At 44.5% G+C, this 15690-nt stretch overlaps 1 protein-coding gene across 2 annotated transcripts in view; it reads left to right on the top strand.

Annotated features, from left to right (window-relative positions):
* Positions 1-15690, top strand: part of LOC122114352 (myocardial zonula adherens protein) — a 74694-nt gene that overhangs the window by 23622 nt on the left and 35382 nt on the right. For both annotated transcript variants that reach the window (XM_042687456.1, XM_042687457.1), the window contains exons 5-10: positions 403-516; positions 2816-2968; positions 5118-5243; positions 6027-6155; positions 10402-10481; positions 11992-12097. In XM_042687456.1, the coding sequence (XP_042543390.1) occupies positions 403-516; positions 2816-2968; positions 5118-5243; positions 6027-6155; positions 10402-10481; positions 11992-12097 (708 nt within the window). The remainder of the gene's footprint in view (positions 1-402; positions 517-2815; positions 2969-5117; positions 5244-6026; positions 6156-10401; positions 10482-11991; positions 12098-15690) is intronic.

Genomic DNA, 15690 nt, shown 5'->3' on the forward strand with positions numbered 1-15690 from the left:
AACAGCCACAAAACCACCCTAGAGAATAAGAAAACCCACAGCTGTGCTTCCTGTGGTGACTAGAAGGAACAAGATGTCAGAAACCATTCCTGATGGTTTGCCTTTCCCACTGTGTGACTGAGTAGATCACTTTCCCTCTCTCATCCAGTTCCTTTCTTATAAAGAGCCAATGCTGACTCCTGCCCAGTGGGGTTCTGTGCTTCTGTGGGTGAATGTGAAAATGCTATCCGAAGGAAAATTATTTTTTGTCTTTCTACTGTCTGGCTCATGCATCTGCTGCCTTTAAGCTAAAGCGTTAAGGGTAAACGCTGTTGAGATGGACGTGTGCTCACAGAAGGAAGTTCCACTGAAGACTGCTGTGGGGTGTGAGTTGGTTTTGACTTGTCTCCTCCCTTGGTCCAGGTCTCCAGTGCTCAGAAAGATTACCTGGAGAATCACATCGAGAGCCAGTCGTCAGCCTTGGATAGTTTCAACGCCATGAGCTCGGCTTTGGCATCAGACTCCATTGGCCTGCAGGTATTCATCCGCTGATGTTCTACCATGGGGTGTCACGGGGAGTGAGTCCTGCTCCTCTGCTCCTGAGCCCATTGTTCAGAATCACAGTCACAGGGAAGACTGGACCTTAAGGAAGTCAGAGACATTGTCCCTTTGTTTTAAGCTCATTGGGATGGGGGTAGGGGGCAGTTCAGACTCTTGTGTTCAGGCTGGAGCTAACACTTCACCATCCCATGGCTCCTTAGCTATTTTTCCAGTAAACTCCTGTATTCTTTTTAAATTCTTATTTTTGCCCAGGGCTGGTCTTGGAATACAAGAGCTTACTGTAAAAATAACTGAAAGCAGAAAAGGCTTGGGTGCATGGCTCACGTGGTAGAGCATCTGGCAAGCAAGCTGTCTAGGCAGGGACTCCACCATTAAGCCACACTGCCAGCTCCTATTTTTGCATTAGACAGGGCTGTGTGTATTCCACACAATGTCTTGTGGTACCAGACAAAGAGAAAGAGAAAGACTCGGTATCCTTCATTTGTTTAAAAAGAAAAAATTGTGGGTCTTCAACTCACGGCAAGGGACTGTCTTCACTCATCTGATTGGCTAGGCGCTCACCATGCAAATGCTGCCCCTCTCACAGTCCCAACAGAGCCATCCCTGCCTAACACAGCAAAGATATTCAAAACAAAGCTTTGTGTTTACGTGGGCTAGCTTCCCTTGGCCTTGCTTTCCAAACATTTACACAATGGTTTCTGCCCTTTCTCCAACTAAAACGGACTCTTATCTTTTTACTGTCCTCTGAAAGGTTCCACAAATGATTTTCAAATCCCTTCTGGTCCTATATAAATAACTGAGTGGATAAGCAAACAGACTTTCACGTGGGGCTCGTCTCCTTCTGGTGGTACTGAGCATTCCCTAACTATAGCTCATGGGGTCACAACAAAGCTCGGCCTCTGTCCAGCGGTGACGCTGGGTGGGTCTCATGTTTGGGTTTGTCTGGGATGCCCATTTCTGGTGGGGCCTCCAAACCCCACGCTTTTCCTTTGCATATGCCAGTTTTCCCTGGCCTCGGGCCAAGCCCCAGTTTGGCTCTGGCTTGTTCCAGAGCCTTTGTTTTCCCTTCCTCCTGCTGTCAAGGGGGCTCACCAAGGCCCCCTTTCCTTCCCTTTGGGATGCCATCTCATCCCAGCCCACTAGGAAGGTCTTTGTCCCATCTACATTCAGCCTAGCTTAGGGCCTATATCATGTTTCTGTTTTCTATTATTATTATTATTTATTGGCAGAAAAAAAATTGAGAGCTGAGTGTGATGGTACCTTCATTCCTGTAATGCTAGGTGTTTGGGAGAGGGAGGCAGGGAGGATCACAATCTGAAGCCAGCCTTGGCAAAGAAAGTGAGTGAGATCCCATCTCAACAAACAAGGTGCATGTGGTGGCTTGTGCCTGTCATCCTGGCTAGGCAGGAGGCAGAAGTAGGAGGATTGCGGTCTGAGGTCATCAGTGGGAAAAACCATGAGACCCTTTTGAAAATAAAGCAAAAAGGGCTGATGGAGCCGGGCGCTGGTGGCTCACGCCTGTAATCCTAGCTAATCAGGAGGCTGAGATCTGAGGATCAAGGTTCAAAGCCAGTCTGGGCAGGAAAGTCTGTCAGACTCTTATCTCTAATTAACCACCAGAAAACCAGAAGTGGTGTGTGGCTCCAGGGGTAGAGCCCCAGCCTTGAGCTGAAGAGCTCAGGGATAGAGTTCAAGCCCCACAACCGGAAAAAAAAAAAAAAAAGGGGATGATGGGAATGCTTAAGTGACAAAGTGCCTGCCTAGTAAGTATCAGGTCCTGAGTTCAAACCCCATTACTGCCAAATACATACATACATACATACATATATGAATTTGCCTATTTTTGATTGATATACCTATTTTGATTGATAAATTGATATATACACACTATAGAAAAAGTTAAGAAAAATGCCTACTGTTCTATTACATAGTGAGAACTACTATTTGCACGAGGCTTTATTAATGAGAGGCTACTCCAGTGACTTGTTGCAGGTGTGGTTTTCTTTGTGAAGTGAGGTAGTAACACATTTTCCTCAGAAAGCCTCAATCCCTTTCTATCCATCCTAAGCCATGGCAGGTGCCCTGATGATTATGGAAAGCTCCCCAGCCCCCAAACATCAAGTTGGCAGGTGTCTTGACCACTGTAGGAAGCCCACATCCCTCAAACCCCCAGGTTGCAGTGGGGTCTGACAAGGGGAAGTGCCTGCCGCGTGGCCCTAGGCCATAGGTTCTCACATCCCCCGATCTGGTTTCGTTTGTGTTTCTGTCCTCATAGAAAAGCCTGGTAGATGTCACTTTGGAAAACAGTAACATTAAGGATCAAATCAGAAATCTGCAGCAGACCTATGAAGCCTGCATGGACAAACTGCGTGAAAAGCAGAGGCAATTGGAGGCAGCCCATGTGGAGAATCAGCTGCTGAAGATGAAGGTAAGGGAGTTGCACCTTCAGCTCGTACTAGCCTTTCCTGCCTTTGTAGCTCCTTTCTCCCCTCTCATCTTCAATGTTTCCATTTCCGTTACTCCATTTTTTTCGGGGGTGGGGGTGGGCAGTGTTTTGAACTCTGGTGGGCCTCACGCTTTCTTATCAGGTGCTCTACTGCTGAGCAATGCTTCCAACTTTTTGGCACTGATTATTATTAGTAGTAGTAGTAGTCAGTTGTGAGGCTTGAACTCTGGGCCTGGGTGCTGTCCCTTGGCTCTTCAGCTCTTCAGTTCACTTGAGTCACAGAACCACTTCATTGTCTGGTGGTTAATTATAGATAAGAGTCTTCTGGACTTTCCTTGCCCAGGTTGGCTTTGAACTGTGATCCTCAGATCTCAGCCTCCTGAGTAGCTATGATTACGGGTATAAGCCACTGGCATCTGGCCTTGATTATTTTAAAGATAGGGTCTCACAGATAAAACAGTAATCACCTGTTTTACCCCATCCAGTGGTAGCTAGGATGACAGGCATGCACTACCATGCCCAGCTCCTTCCACTGACAGTCTCCAAAGTTTTTTGCTCAGGTTGGCCTGGAACTACAATCCTCCCACTCTTACCGCCCCCCCCCCCCGCCATAAAATCTGGGACAATAGGTGGGTGCCACTATACCTAGCTCTTGGTTGAGGAGTCTCAGGAACTTTTTTTTTCCAGGGCTGGGATAGTTGGAACCACAATCCTCCTGATTTCAGCCTGCCAACTCACTAGAATTACTGGCATGGGCCATGGAGGAGAACCCTCTCTCACGGTCTGTGTGCAGGAGAAATAGAGGTGTAGGTTGAATGTGGGGGGGGGGAGGGTGCACCCAGATTCTCAGCTGATAACCCCTGCTTGGGAGTTTCCATGTTTTGGCTTCTTGGCTGCCCACACTTGCTTAGTGATGAGAGAGGAGAATCATAGGTTGTCTAGAGTCATGCATCACTTCACCGGAGCAAACAGTACATCACCTATTGAGGCTGAGGGATGCCTCCCTTGTCTAGAGGTGAGGAGCCCAGCAAATCCAGCTCTCTGGAAGAGAACAGAGCCTAGAAAAAAGGGATAAGATGAGATCATACCTCTAAACAAGTCAGTGGCATGAAGACCACGTATGTGCATGGTCTGGGTGGAGAGGAGAACCAAGCTCTGCAGACTCAGCCCTGTGCATGTCCAGCAACACGGCCTCATCTCCCAAACTGCACCTGCTCAGACCACTAGAGGCAACTTGGCTTAGTGTCACCACTAGATTGGAAATGCAGCATCTGGAAAAGTATCTGGGTGGGAAAACACGCAGGCTGACTTTTTTCTTCTTATTCTTTCTTTGGCAGTACTAGGGTTTGAACGCGGTGACTTGCACTTGCATGTGTTCCACCTCTTAAACTACGCCCCTAGCCCTTTGAGGGGACTTTTTCAGGTAGAGTCTTGCATTTTTTTTTGCCTGGGGTGGGCTTTGGATCTCATTCTTCCTAGCTCTGCTTCTCAAGTAGTGGAGATTACCATTCCTGGCATATTGATTGAGGAGTCTCAGCATTGTTTTTATTGATTAGGCTAGCCTTGATCACCAACTCCCAAGTAGCAGATTGATTGATTTATTTTTATGCTCATCCTGGGGCTTGAATTCAGGGCCTGGGCACTACTCTCCTTGAGCTTTTCTTCCTTCCTTCCTTCCTTCCTTCCTTCCTTCCTTCCTTCCTTCCTTCCTTCCTTCCTTTCTTCATTTCTTTCTTCCTTCCTTTCTTTTTTTTCTCAAGGCCACTGCTCTACTACTTGAGTCACAGCTCCAATTTCAGGGTTTTTTTTTTTTTGCTGGTTACTTGGAGATAAAAGTCTCACAGACTTTCCTACCTGGGCTGCTTTGAACTCCAATGCTCAGATCTCACCCTCCTGAGTAGCTATGATTATAGGTATGAGCCACCAGCACCTGGCTAAATTTTTGTGTTTGGATCATTGTAAATAACTTAGTGTACAGTGCCACCTGTGTTTTATTTGTCTACTCAGCCTTCTTCCTCCGCCTTGCCCTGGAAGTTCCTGCTGTTTCCCTCCACTACAGACCTGCGTTCCCCACACGCGATGTCCAGAGGGAAGCGTGTAAGCTATGGTCCCACAATGAGTCTCTTTGCAGGTGGAATCGTCTCAAGAAGCCAATGCTGAGGTGATGAGGGAGATGACCAAGAAGCTGTACAGCCAGTATGAGGAAAGGCTCCAAGAGGAGCACCAGAAGCACAGCGCTGAGAGAGAGGCTCTCCTGGTGTGTTGTGACCAGCATTTCCCATTGAATAGGCAGGATGGTGTGGGGGAGGTGTCACAGAGAGATCTCTCCCCTTAGAGGGGAGGATGTGAGTGAGGGACCAAAGTACTTATTTATTATCTGCTCCTTCACCCCTCTCCCTTCTTCCCATCCTACTCCGAATAGACCCCGAGGTGTTTCTCGATACATGCTGCATCTGTCCACTTATTGGCAGCCATGCAAATCCTGGCTTTGACACAGCAGTGCCCTTTCCTTACTCCACTGGTTCAACTTTCCCTGAAATTTCTTACTTCTCTGTTCTGGATTCCCCCTCAGCTCCCCAAAGCTGCATAAGCACCACCCTCTCCATGTAGGACATCTCTGCCATTCACACCTCTAGAAGTTTCCTCTGCCCTTGAAAGCTCTGTGCTGTCAAAGTCCACTGTGCCGGACCTAGAAGCAGGACGCACAGCTCTCATCCTGGCTTTGTTAGAGCAGCCTAAGTTGTTAGAAGGCGGAACTTCCTGCTGCCTTCTCTGTGTCTACGGAGGATTAATAGGAGTGCTGAATGACTGACAGGGGTTTCTTCTTTGGAGAGGATACACGGGGAGGTGGGAGAAAGATCTGGGAATGCTATATTCAATTCTAGATCTGGCCCTGATTCCCTTCAAACGCAGGGACACTTGAGTCCGCAAGTGGTAACTCTAAAGGGAAATGATGCCACCACAAAGTCAGAGCTACTTGGGCCCTGGTGACTTGCTCAATCACTCCATACCTGTGCTGAAGTGAGAGTTTCTTTGGCAGGAGGAAACCAATAGTTTTCTGAAAGCAATCGAAGAAGCCAATCAAAAGATGCATGCGGCAGAGGTCAGCCTAGAGGAGAAGGACCAGAGGATTGGAGAGCTGGACAGGCTCATTGAGCGCATGGAAAAGGTAACAGACAAAACCTGAATCTGTGCCCCATTCACCCAGGTCCCTTTGCCTTTCCCCTACGCCCTTTCCAGACCTTTCTGAAGCTTAGTACTGGCTTCTCTCAACCCCAAGTTTGTAATTATGCAAACAAGTAAATACACAGTCTGTAGTATAAATCCAACAGAGTTCTAGTTTGTGCTATGGTAATTATTCTGATGCTTTTAAACAACATCACAAGGCTGTAGCAAGCTTTATGTGGAAAAGAACCTGCCTAGCAACCATGAGGCCCTGAGTTCAAACCTCAGTACAGCCCCAAACAAAACAAAACAAACAAGAAATCATTACGTATGAAATTCTTTACACAAATTACCATTGTAACAGCCGGCCAGGGTTCCAAACATGCACTCAGCTTACCTGTTGAGTAACCCAAGGCCTATTTGGGTGTTCGGTCAGTACCCCACCCCTGTTGTTTCTGGGGCATGTGTCTGGGACAGGCAGATATTTCCTTGACACACCTAGAGTTTGGAGGAACCAGGGAAGTCACTCGTGGTGGGGATGGGGTACTAGGGAAGACAAAAGCTCAGCTGAGATCATGAACTGGAAACGAGGCGGGAAGTGGAGGACAGGAAGAAGGGGTGGAGAGAGGACCGAGGACAGGAAGGAAAGAAATGGATAATAGTAGCTGACAGCTGAATTCTGAGTTCTGGAAAGCAGTTGTGGCTGCATAGGTTGCAGACAGAGGTGACCTACCAAAACCAAGGCATAATAGTAGCTCTGAGTAACTCACTCTGGATGCTCACACAATCTCCAGCCTGGTGATGGAAGCTAGGTAGTGACAGTTGAGCAAGGTCTCTGTGTACGCTGCCATGTGGGTCTGAGGAGAGGCCTCCTCATCTCTCCTCTGGTGTCTACCACACACAATCTCCTACAGGCCCAGACAAAGTGGGTACTTCCAGGCTCATGGGGTACACTTTTTCTAGTAATCTCCTTACTTGAGAGTTATAATCTGATCTCTACCCTCTGGGGATACAGAATTCCAGCTTTTATTGGCGAGCAGGTGGTTGGCTCACTGAGGACAAACAACAGTATTGACTGGTGGTGGAGGTAGTGGGGCTTGCAAACAGAAGGGCTTTCTAGAACCTGGGTGAATGTACCCCATCACCATTCTCCTATAGAGACACTGCCTTGTATGGATGGCAGATTTTCCTGCTGTGTGAAGGACGGAGGTGAGCAGGCAGGGTGGGGGAGCTGACCTGCAAAGTATTTCCCAGAAAGATTCTATGTATGTGTGTGGCAAGAACACAGAAACTATTCATTTGCATTTGTTTTGGCGGTACTCGGGTTTGAACTCTCTTAGCTTGCTTGCTCACAGCTAGTGCTCTACCAGTTGAGCCATACCTCCAACTCTACTTTTTACTTGCTGGTTATTTTGGAGACTCTCTTGAGGATTTTCCTATCTAGGCTGGCTTTGAATCACAATGTCAGCCTCTTGAGTAGCTAGGATGACAGGCATGAACCAGTGGCACCTGACTGAAAACAGAGGATTTAGAATCACAGGACCCAGATCTTGCCTCTCAAATTTAGAGGTTAGGAGGTGGGTATTTCTTTGCAACCATTAATCTGACTAAAATACACACACACACACACACACACACACACACACACACACACACACACACACACACACACACACACACACACACACATTAGTTGCGGGCAGTTCTTTAACTTTTCTAAACTGTTTCTTCTATAAAATGCTGATAGCATTAGTTCTTATCATGAGAAACATACATGCTACTTGCTATGCACCATTGCTGGCATGGGAATAAAGGCTCAGGAATTTACGTCCTTGTTATAGGCCATAAGTGTCTGTCCCAAAGTCAGCTTTTCTTTGCTAGACCTGTTTTATAGTAGATCTTCATTGTATCCCTGGGATCCTGGAAGTTTCTAGTTTATTCCCGCTGATTTCCACATGCAGTTCATTATGGGAGGCAAATGTGGAGAAGTCTAGAAGGTAGTGAGGCTAGCTCTTTGCCAACACTTGGTTGGTTTGTTTGTGATTCAAAATTTATGGTTCTTTCTCTAAATCTTCTTTTCCAATAAGGCTGAAGAAATACTGCGATGAGATATCTCCATTCCCATGCTTTTCCCTTCATGGGTAAATCTTTGAGAGCAGGAATCTGGCCAAATCTCTGTCCCACTGTGGGTGAGCAGCAGATCCACAGGCGGGAACCCAGGCCTTGTTTGCATCCTGTTCTCATTTCCTGTTGCATTTTGCCTGGACAATGTGTGCTTTGGCATGGCTTCTCTCCCCTATACCTTAATTTACTGTTTTTCTTACTAAACACTGTATGGGAACTATCTTTTTATCTGACCAGCAAAAATCTTGTAACGAGTGTGCTCTCCCAGAATTCCCTGGGAGACAGAGAGTGTTCTGTGCCTTCAGTCTGGTTGTGGTTTCTCAGAAGACATCATTACGCAGTGCATTCTGAAGGCTTGTCGCACTTCAAGTTTTACAAAACAGGAGTGGAAACATGACGTGTAGCTAGGTCTTGTTGATGGCATTTTTTTTTTGTAGGGTGGGGAAAGAAGTCATTTGTGAGTGGCTTGTCACTTCTATTTCAGGGCTGATGATAATAACTTCCAGCCTATGATACAGCCCACAGGGTAGGGTAGGGGAAACTCGCTGCCCAGGCCAGATGGTAAGGATGTGTGCTGGCTGTATGGATTTCACAACAGTTACAAAAACCCAGTAAAGCTGGTCTTACTTCACCATTCCAAACATATTGGGGATGTGATTTTCTCCCTGGCACAAGGAGATTCCCTGCCCTGCCAAGCTTTCCCCTTGGGACCACAGCTTGCAGCTTCAGAGATCATGAAAATTAGATTTTCCAAGACTTGCAGCCAATAATTTGATAGAAAGGAGTTTTAGAATCTACATAATTTGTAAACATTTGTTGGGGAGAGTTTCTGACAGCAAAGATGGGGTTCATAATTTTCAGTGCCATTTCAGTACTGATAGCACCAGGCTTTTTAGTAACATTTTTTCCCCCCACTTTCTCTAAAGAAATACTGGCCCAGCCGGGCACCAGTGGCTCACGCCTATAATCCTAGCTACTCAGGAGGCTGAGATCTGAGCATCACAGTTCAAGGTCAGCCTGGGTAGGACAGTCTGTGAGACTTTTACCTCCAATTAACCACTAAAAAAACCTGGAAGTGGCACTGTGGCTTAAGTGGTAGAGTACCCACCCTGAACTGAAGAGCGGAGGGACAGTGCCCAGGCCCAGAGTTCAAGCCCCAAGAAAAAAGAAAAGAAAAAAAGAAAAAGAAAGAAATACTGGCCCATATTCTTATTCTATTGGGAGACTTTAAAATTTACATACATATAGCCAAATATACAAAATACATAGCCTCATGCATGTATATTTCTCATTGCTACTGTAGTAAGTTACCAAAAACAATTAGTAGCTTCAAACAACATTTGTTTATAATTTTACAGTTTTCGAGGGGAGAAGTCCTAGAATCAATAGACTGGCATGTTGGATTCCTTCTGGAAGCTCCAGAGGACAACCAGTTTCCTTGTCTTTTCTAACTTCTGGAGTACCTGTGTTTCTTGGCTTGTGGCCCTTTCTTCCAGCCTCTGAGCCAGCAGTATAGCACTTTCAACCTCTAATTCTAGCCTTACTGCCTCTTTCTGATAAGTGTCCAACTGAACAATCTAGGGGAAATCTACTCATTTAAAAATCCTTTTTCTTATAAGATAACATATTTGCAAGATCCAGGGATTAGGCGGTGGGCCTCTCTGGGCTACTATTAATCTGACCACAGTATTTATATATATTTTAGAAGTGACCTTGTGTTTACACCACCAGGTTAGGACATCATCAGTATTCCAGAGCTTCTTTTCTTGATCCTTTAGAAAATAAGCAAGAATTTTATAGTATCTTGGGTTACTTATTTGAAGCATTATCATTATTTAGAGCTATAAATCTTCATAAAACATGTGAGCCTGGGCTGACAGAATACTTTTAAAAAAGAAGTCTTGAGTGTGGTGTTCCCAGGGTATTTTCCTCGAATCTAGAAATGCATCTGTAACTACACAGACATATTTGGCACCCCTGAGCTTTATTTCAACTCTGAGTGAGTGAGTGAGTAATCTCTGGGGTTATTACACAGACTTGCACTTCCTAGAGCTGAACTTGCTTGACCAGGCTCTTTCTGTCCATCTCCCTCGTGACCCACTAATTACAATACCTGTTTGTTTTAGGAACGGCACCAACTTCAACTCCAACTCTTAGAGCATGAAACAGAAATGTCAGGAGAAATCATTGCGCCTGACAAAGAGAGGTAAGAGGAACCATTCTTAGTCTTGGAGTGGGTTTAGAGGGTGAGTGTGATCTCATTTTGTGGGCTAGTCTGGCCTTTGAGTTTCCACTCACATGTCATCATTGTGACAGACTGAACATGTGTGACACTAGGCTGAGAGCTTCCAGTGTGGAGCTGATAGCCACACCTTATAGCCTGTGACTGATTGGTAGTGTACTGGGACACAGCAAAGACTGCTGCAAGGGCAAAGGTTCAGTCTATAAATGTCCTTTGCTGTGAACTTTGTGGGATGAGCAAACTCATCTACAGTGACTAAGACCATTTGTCCTGGAAATTAATTTAAACATGTTGTTTTGGTCCAAACTTGGCATTGCTCTTTGGCTATGAGCATGTAGAACCTTGAATGGAAAATACAAGAATAGTCCATTGTTTCTTCCTAGAATCAGAAGGCAAAAGCCAATGGCTCATGCCTGTAATCCTAGCTCCTTACGAGGCTGAGATCTGAAAGGATTGAGATTGGAAGCCAGTTTGGACAGAAAAGGCTTCAAGACTATCTCCCAAATAAATGGCCAAAAGCTAGGTTAGAGGTATGGCCTAAGGGGTAAGAATACTAGACAAATGAGCAAGCTTGAAGTCCTGAGTTCAAACCCCAATATACATGCTTCTCCTGTGAAGGAAAGCCAGGCAGGGATGGTTTGAGCACTCTGGGCACCTTAACTTCTCTGAGCCTTTTTGCTTAGCTGTAAAATGGGCAATCTTTTTCTGTTTTGTTTTTTTTTAAAGAAAGAAGAGTTCCATAAATTGATAACAGTGCCCATCTCGGAGGGTCACGTTGTAAGGGTACTTTGGGGTGCACTGCTTGGCACACAGTTGGTGCTGAAAATAACCTGTTTTTCTTCCTGTTTTATAACTTCAAAGTTTTCCAGGTTCTAGGAATTTTCACTAATCTGTTCCTGGATGTTAAGGTGGTGTGCAATCACCACACCCTTCCTCCAGCATTCTGTGCTCAAAGCTTACACAACACAGAGTCATCTGTTGGCTCCTTTGGTTTCTTTGAACCAAGCATAGGTAGGGAATAATTTTGCTGTTTTCAAACAAAAGGATGGCATGTTTTGTGGCATGGGCCATTCTTCTTTTAACATGTTAATCCCAAACAAGTGATGCATAGAACATATATAATTCTAGACTTGCCAAGACTCTGACTCTTGGTTTTAATTATTTTCTTGTGTTCTAGTCAAGGTCCTTGATGGATGGTCCATTTCCTATTATCTCCCTCCAAAAATGAGAGCCTCACAAACTTTTAAGTGGCCAAAAATACCTGTCCCTGGAAAGTGTAATAAATGTCCTCATACAGGATAAAACTTGAAAGTGAGAACTCAAAGGGCTCTGTATCTTGCTAGGATGGGGTAGTTGATCTGTAGTTTACTCCTATGATATTCAAGTTAAGAAGAGGACATCTTGGAGTCTTGTGTTTTTGGCAATATTCCTGTGGCTGTTGTGTTAGGACTCAACTGCTTTTTCTTTCTGTTAGGTATCAGCAGCTGGAGGAGGCATCAGCCAGCCTCCGAGAGCGGATCAGACACCTAGATGACATGGTGCACTGCCAGCAGAAGAAAGTCAAACAGATGGTGGAGGAGGTAAGCACCTGCATAAGGCCTCAGGCTCAGGATTACTTCCTGTGAGTGGGGAAACTTCAGCCATAAAACATATCTGCCTCTCAGTTCAGTTTCTTGTGGCTTGCAGATAGATTTATCACCACCTTGGTCCAAAGGGGTATCTCCTCATAGGTCCTACATGGACTCTTGATACCCTCTCTATGGAAGGCTTTCTCCAAACTAAAGCATTACAGTGATGAATGCTGCCAAGTACACCACCATCAGTGAGATCCTACAGCTCAGGGGACAGAAGGTGTGATGAGAGAAGTTGACTTGAATTCAGGCCCTACACTCTTCTTATACCTGTCTGCCTCTCACCACTGGCCTTCCTCCATTGCTGGTGTCTGTCTGCCTTGCCTCTCTTTTCCTTGCCTTGTCTCTTGCTCCCTCTCTCCACTCTCTCTTCTCTTCTTCCTGTTCCTTCTTTACTTGTTCTTATTTATACAATCCTTTCCCTGTTGACTATCTATATAATGTGGAGTGAAGTCATGTATTCATTCTACTTGGGAGAGGTCACTGTTCTGCTTTTCTAGATGAAGCAAAAACAGGTAAGTAGACATTTATTTCTTTAAGAAGAAAAAAAAAGGAATGGTTTTGACTTGTGTCAGGGCAACCTGTCTCTTGGTGATGAGACTGAATAGAAGAAAATCCACACTGTGATAAAGCTAGTCACATATTATTGTAGTTTTGATTTTTGTTCAATTGATGGGAAAAAACAAGTAGTATTTATGAGATTCTAAGAATTCCCTGGGGTATAATTTTCTGACTTGCCAAAACAAAAAACAAAACAAAACAAAAAAACCCCAAGCAAGCAAGCAAAGGAAGAAAGAAAGGGGAAAGGAAAAGAAGGAAAGAAAAGGGAAAGAGAAAAAGAGCTCTCAATTTACCATAACAGTTACTAGGCAATGAAAAACTGAAAAACAAATTCCCCTATAATAATTATCACTCTAAAAGTAGATCTATTAGTGAATTATTAAAACTCTACTTATAATAAAAAGTTATACACAACAGACAAAAGACAAAAGACCATGAATCCATGACATTTGGGGATATTATTGTGGGTGCTGAGGTTGGGTGGAGGATAATGTACTCTTTATATAAGCCAGAAGTCCAATCACATTGTGTCAAGTATGCCCATGTCACATTCCCTCGTGCACAATGGCAGAGGCTCACAGAGGTACCGGGCTGCACCTTCAGAACCCTTAATGTACCTAGAGTGCTACCTGCCCTAGCAATGCGGGGAGATGCTACCCTGCACCTGGCACTGGGCAGCCAGCAGGAACACATTTTCTTAAGAAAAACATGGCTTTGTCATCCCCCAGTGTGTCGGGAACTTTGGCTATCAGAGCAGTTTTTCTGCTTCTGAGTTGCACACACTTGAAGTCTGGGGCAAGAGGAATTCTTAACCTCAGGGCCTACATTCTCCTATCTCACTGCATGGGGTGTATGTTAATCTCATGTCAAATGTGAAGAGAACCATCGAGAACCATCCAGTGAAGCCATACATGCACTGGCTTTTGTTAAACTCTTAAGGGTTTAAGACTGGTACTAAAATCAAAGACACTCTGCTCCACCTTTCTGGTTATACTTTTCAAAGAAATTTAGAATTCTGTTTGGTAATCTGCTTTCAAAATATGATGACTGTCTTATTTTGTAAGCACTGGGGGTATACACATACACACAGTTGGTCTCCCAGAACTGAAAGCATTTGGCTCAGGACCCCCACCCCAAAGATACCCAAATCCTTGGATGCTCAAATCCCATATATTATATGATGTAGTATCTGCTTATCACCTTTGCAATCCTCCATGAACATCTCTCCATTACATCTCTAGATTAGATAACAAATGAATATGACTTTGATGTAACAAGTTAAATTGTATTGTTTAGAGAATGACAAATAAAAGTCAGTACATGTTCAGCACAGGTAGATTTTACTTTTTCAAATACTTTTTCTAGCTGGTATGGGGGACCTATGGATACAGGGGTCTGACTCTGTGTGTGTGTGTGTGTGTAAATAGGAAGGCATATAAAGATTGAGGTCTTTGCTTTATTTTCTTCCTATGAGTTTGCCTCTCCCACACAAGCATCTCTGAGGTCTCATGAGTTTGGAAAGCTCAGCCAATAAAGAGAAATCACAGGCTCCAAGTTAGAAAGATTACATCAGCTTTAGCGCCACCTAGAGGCTTCCTGGGTTTCCACAGTGATGGAGACGTCAAAATACGACATTTAATTCTGAACATCAATAATCTGAATCAGGTAGTAAAAATTACGACATTGGTTCAGTACACCGTGTCTATTTCTAAGCCAAAGGATGATTTGAAAGTCTCCATTTTTGTAGACATTTATGAGCTTACATTATTTAAACATATGGGAAAGGGATATGGATAAGTGATATATACTCAGAGCAGCAGGACCAGGTGGGAAAGGAGTTGAAAGCCCAGGTGATTCAGGGAATGGATAGAGGAGTTGAAGCAAGGAGAGACATGAATTCACATTTTAGAAAACCATCTTGTAGAAGAGAATATATGTGTGTGTGTGTGTGTGTGTGTGTGTGTGTGTGTGTGTGTGTGTGTGTGTGTTTCTTCTGTATTATGATGCAAAGCCAGGCCAGAACCACTGGGTGGCACTTTCGAAGAGGAAAACTTCAGCTCTCCATTCAAACTGTAGAAAACATGTCTAACCTCGTTCACATCTCCCCGAAGCTACTGTAGGCATTCCTTATGGGTGCGTTCCTTCTGAATTTGATCTTATGTGTAGATGTAATCTGAAAGGCTATGTGGAAGAAATCTGATAATCTTGGCAAATGTTCTTTAACTGTTTTTTATTTTGTCTTCTCCTTCTTTCTTTCATCTCTTGGGGATCGAACCTAGAACACTGCACTTGCTAGGCATGCACTTTGCCACTGAGCTAAATCCCAGCTCTGGCAAATGTTCTTTAAATCAAGTATTCTATTGCTTTCTATGCTGTGCCTTCTTCCTGTCATCTCGATGTTAACATTCCTTTGTGTAATGCGCAAAGTCATAAATAAATCGCTCCAGATCAGTTAAGACGAATCTTGAACAGTGCGGACAACTGTATTGGTCACTGTGAAATCTTCCACTCTGACTTTTATACAGAAGTATATTTTTATCTCTGCCCATCTGCTACTCAGAGGGAGGGGTACTTTGACCTAGACTAGAAGTGACCCTTAAGTGCAGATGTGAAGGGCAGTTAGTTCTCTTTCTCTCATACAAGGCCTGAGAGCTCATCTGTGATACAGCTTCACTTTCACCAAGGCTGGAACTCCAGTCTCCATTCACTGTGGGTGCCATCTTGGTCCTAATATCTCTGAAGGAACATAGTTCTTTATAGTGATGAACTTTGCTTTTCAAAAGCTCAAAACATCCAGATTGAGACTACTGAGGCTCTTGGAAACCTTAAATGCTGAATAAGGTACCTTTTCCCACCACAGTAGCGTATCTTTTCATAAATACTTTCAACTAAATAAAAGTGATCGTTTTTTATCACCTGCTCATTTCCCAGCACCATTTGTGACACAGGAAATGTTTCTTCCCCCCACAAAGTGTCTGAAG

The sequence above is a fragment of the Dipodomys spectabilis genome, unplaced genomic scaffold (assembly GCF_019054845.1).
Source record: "Dipodomys spectabilis isolate Male_0828 unplaced genomic scaffold, ASM1905484v1 ptg000108l, whole genome shotgun sequence".
NCBI lineage: Eukaryota > Metazoa > Chordata > Mammalia > Rodentia > Heteromyidae > Dipodomys > Dipodomys spectabilis.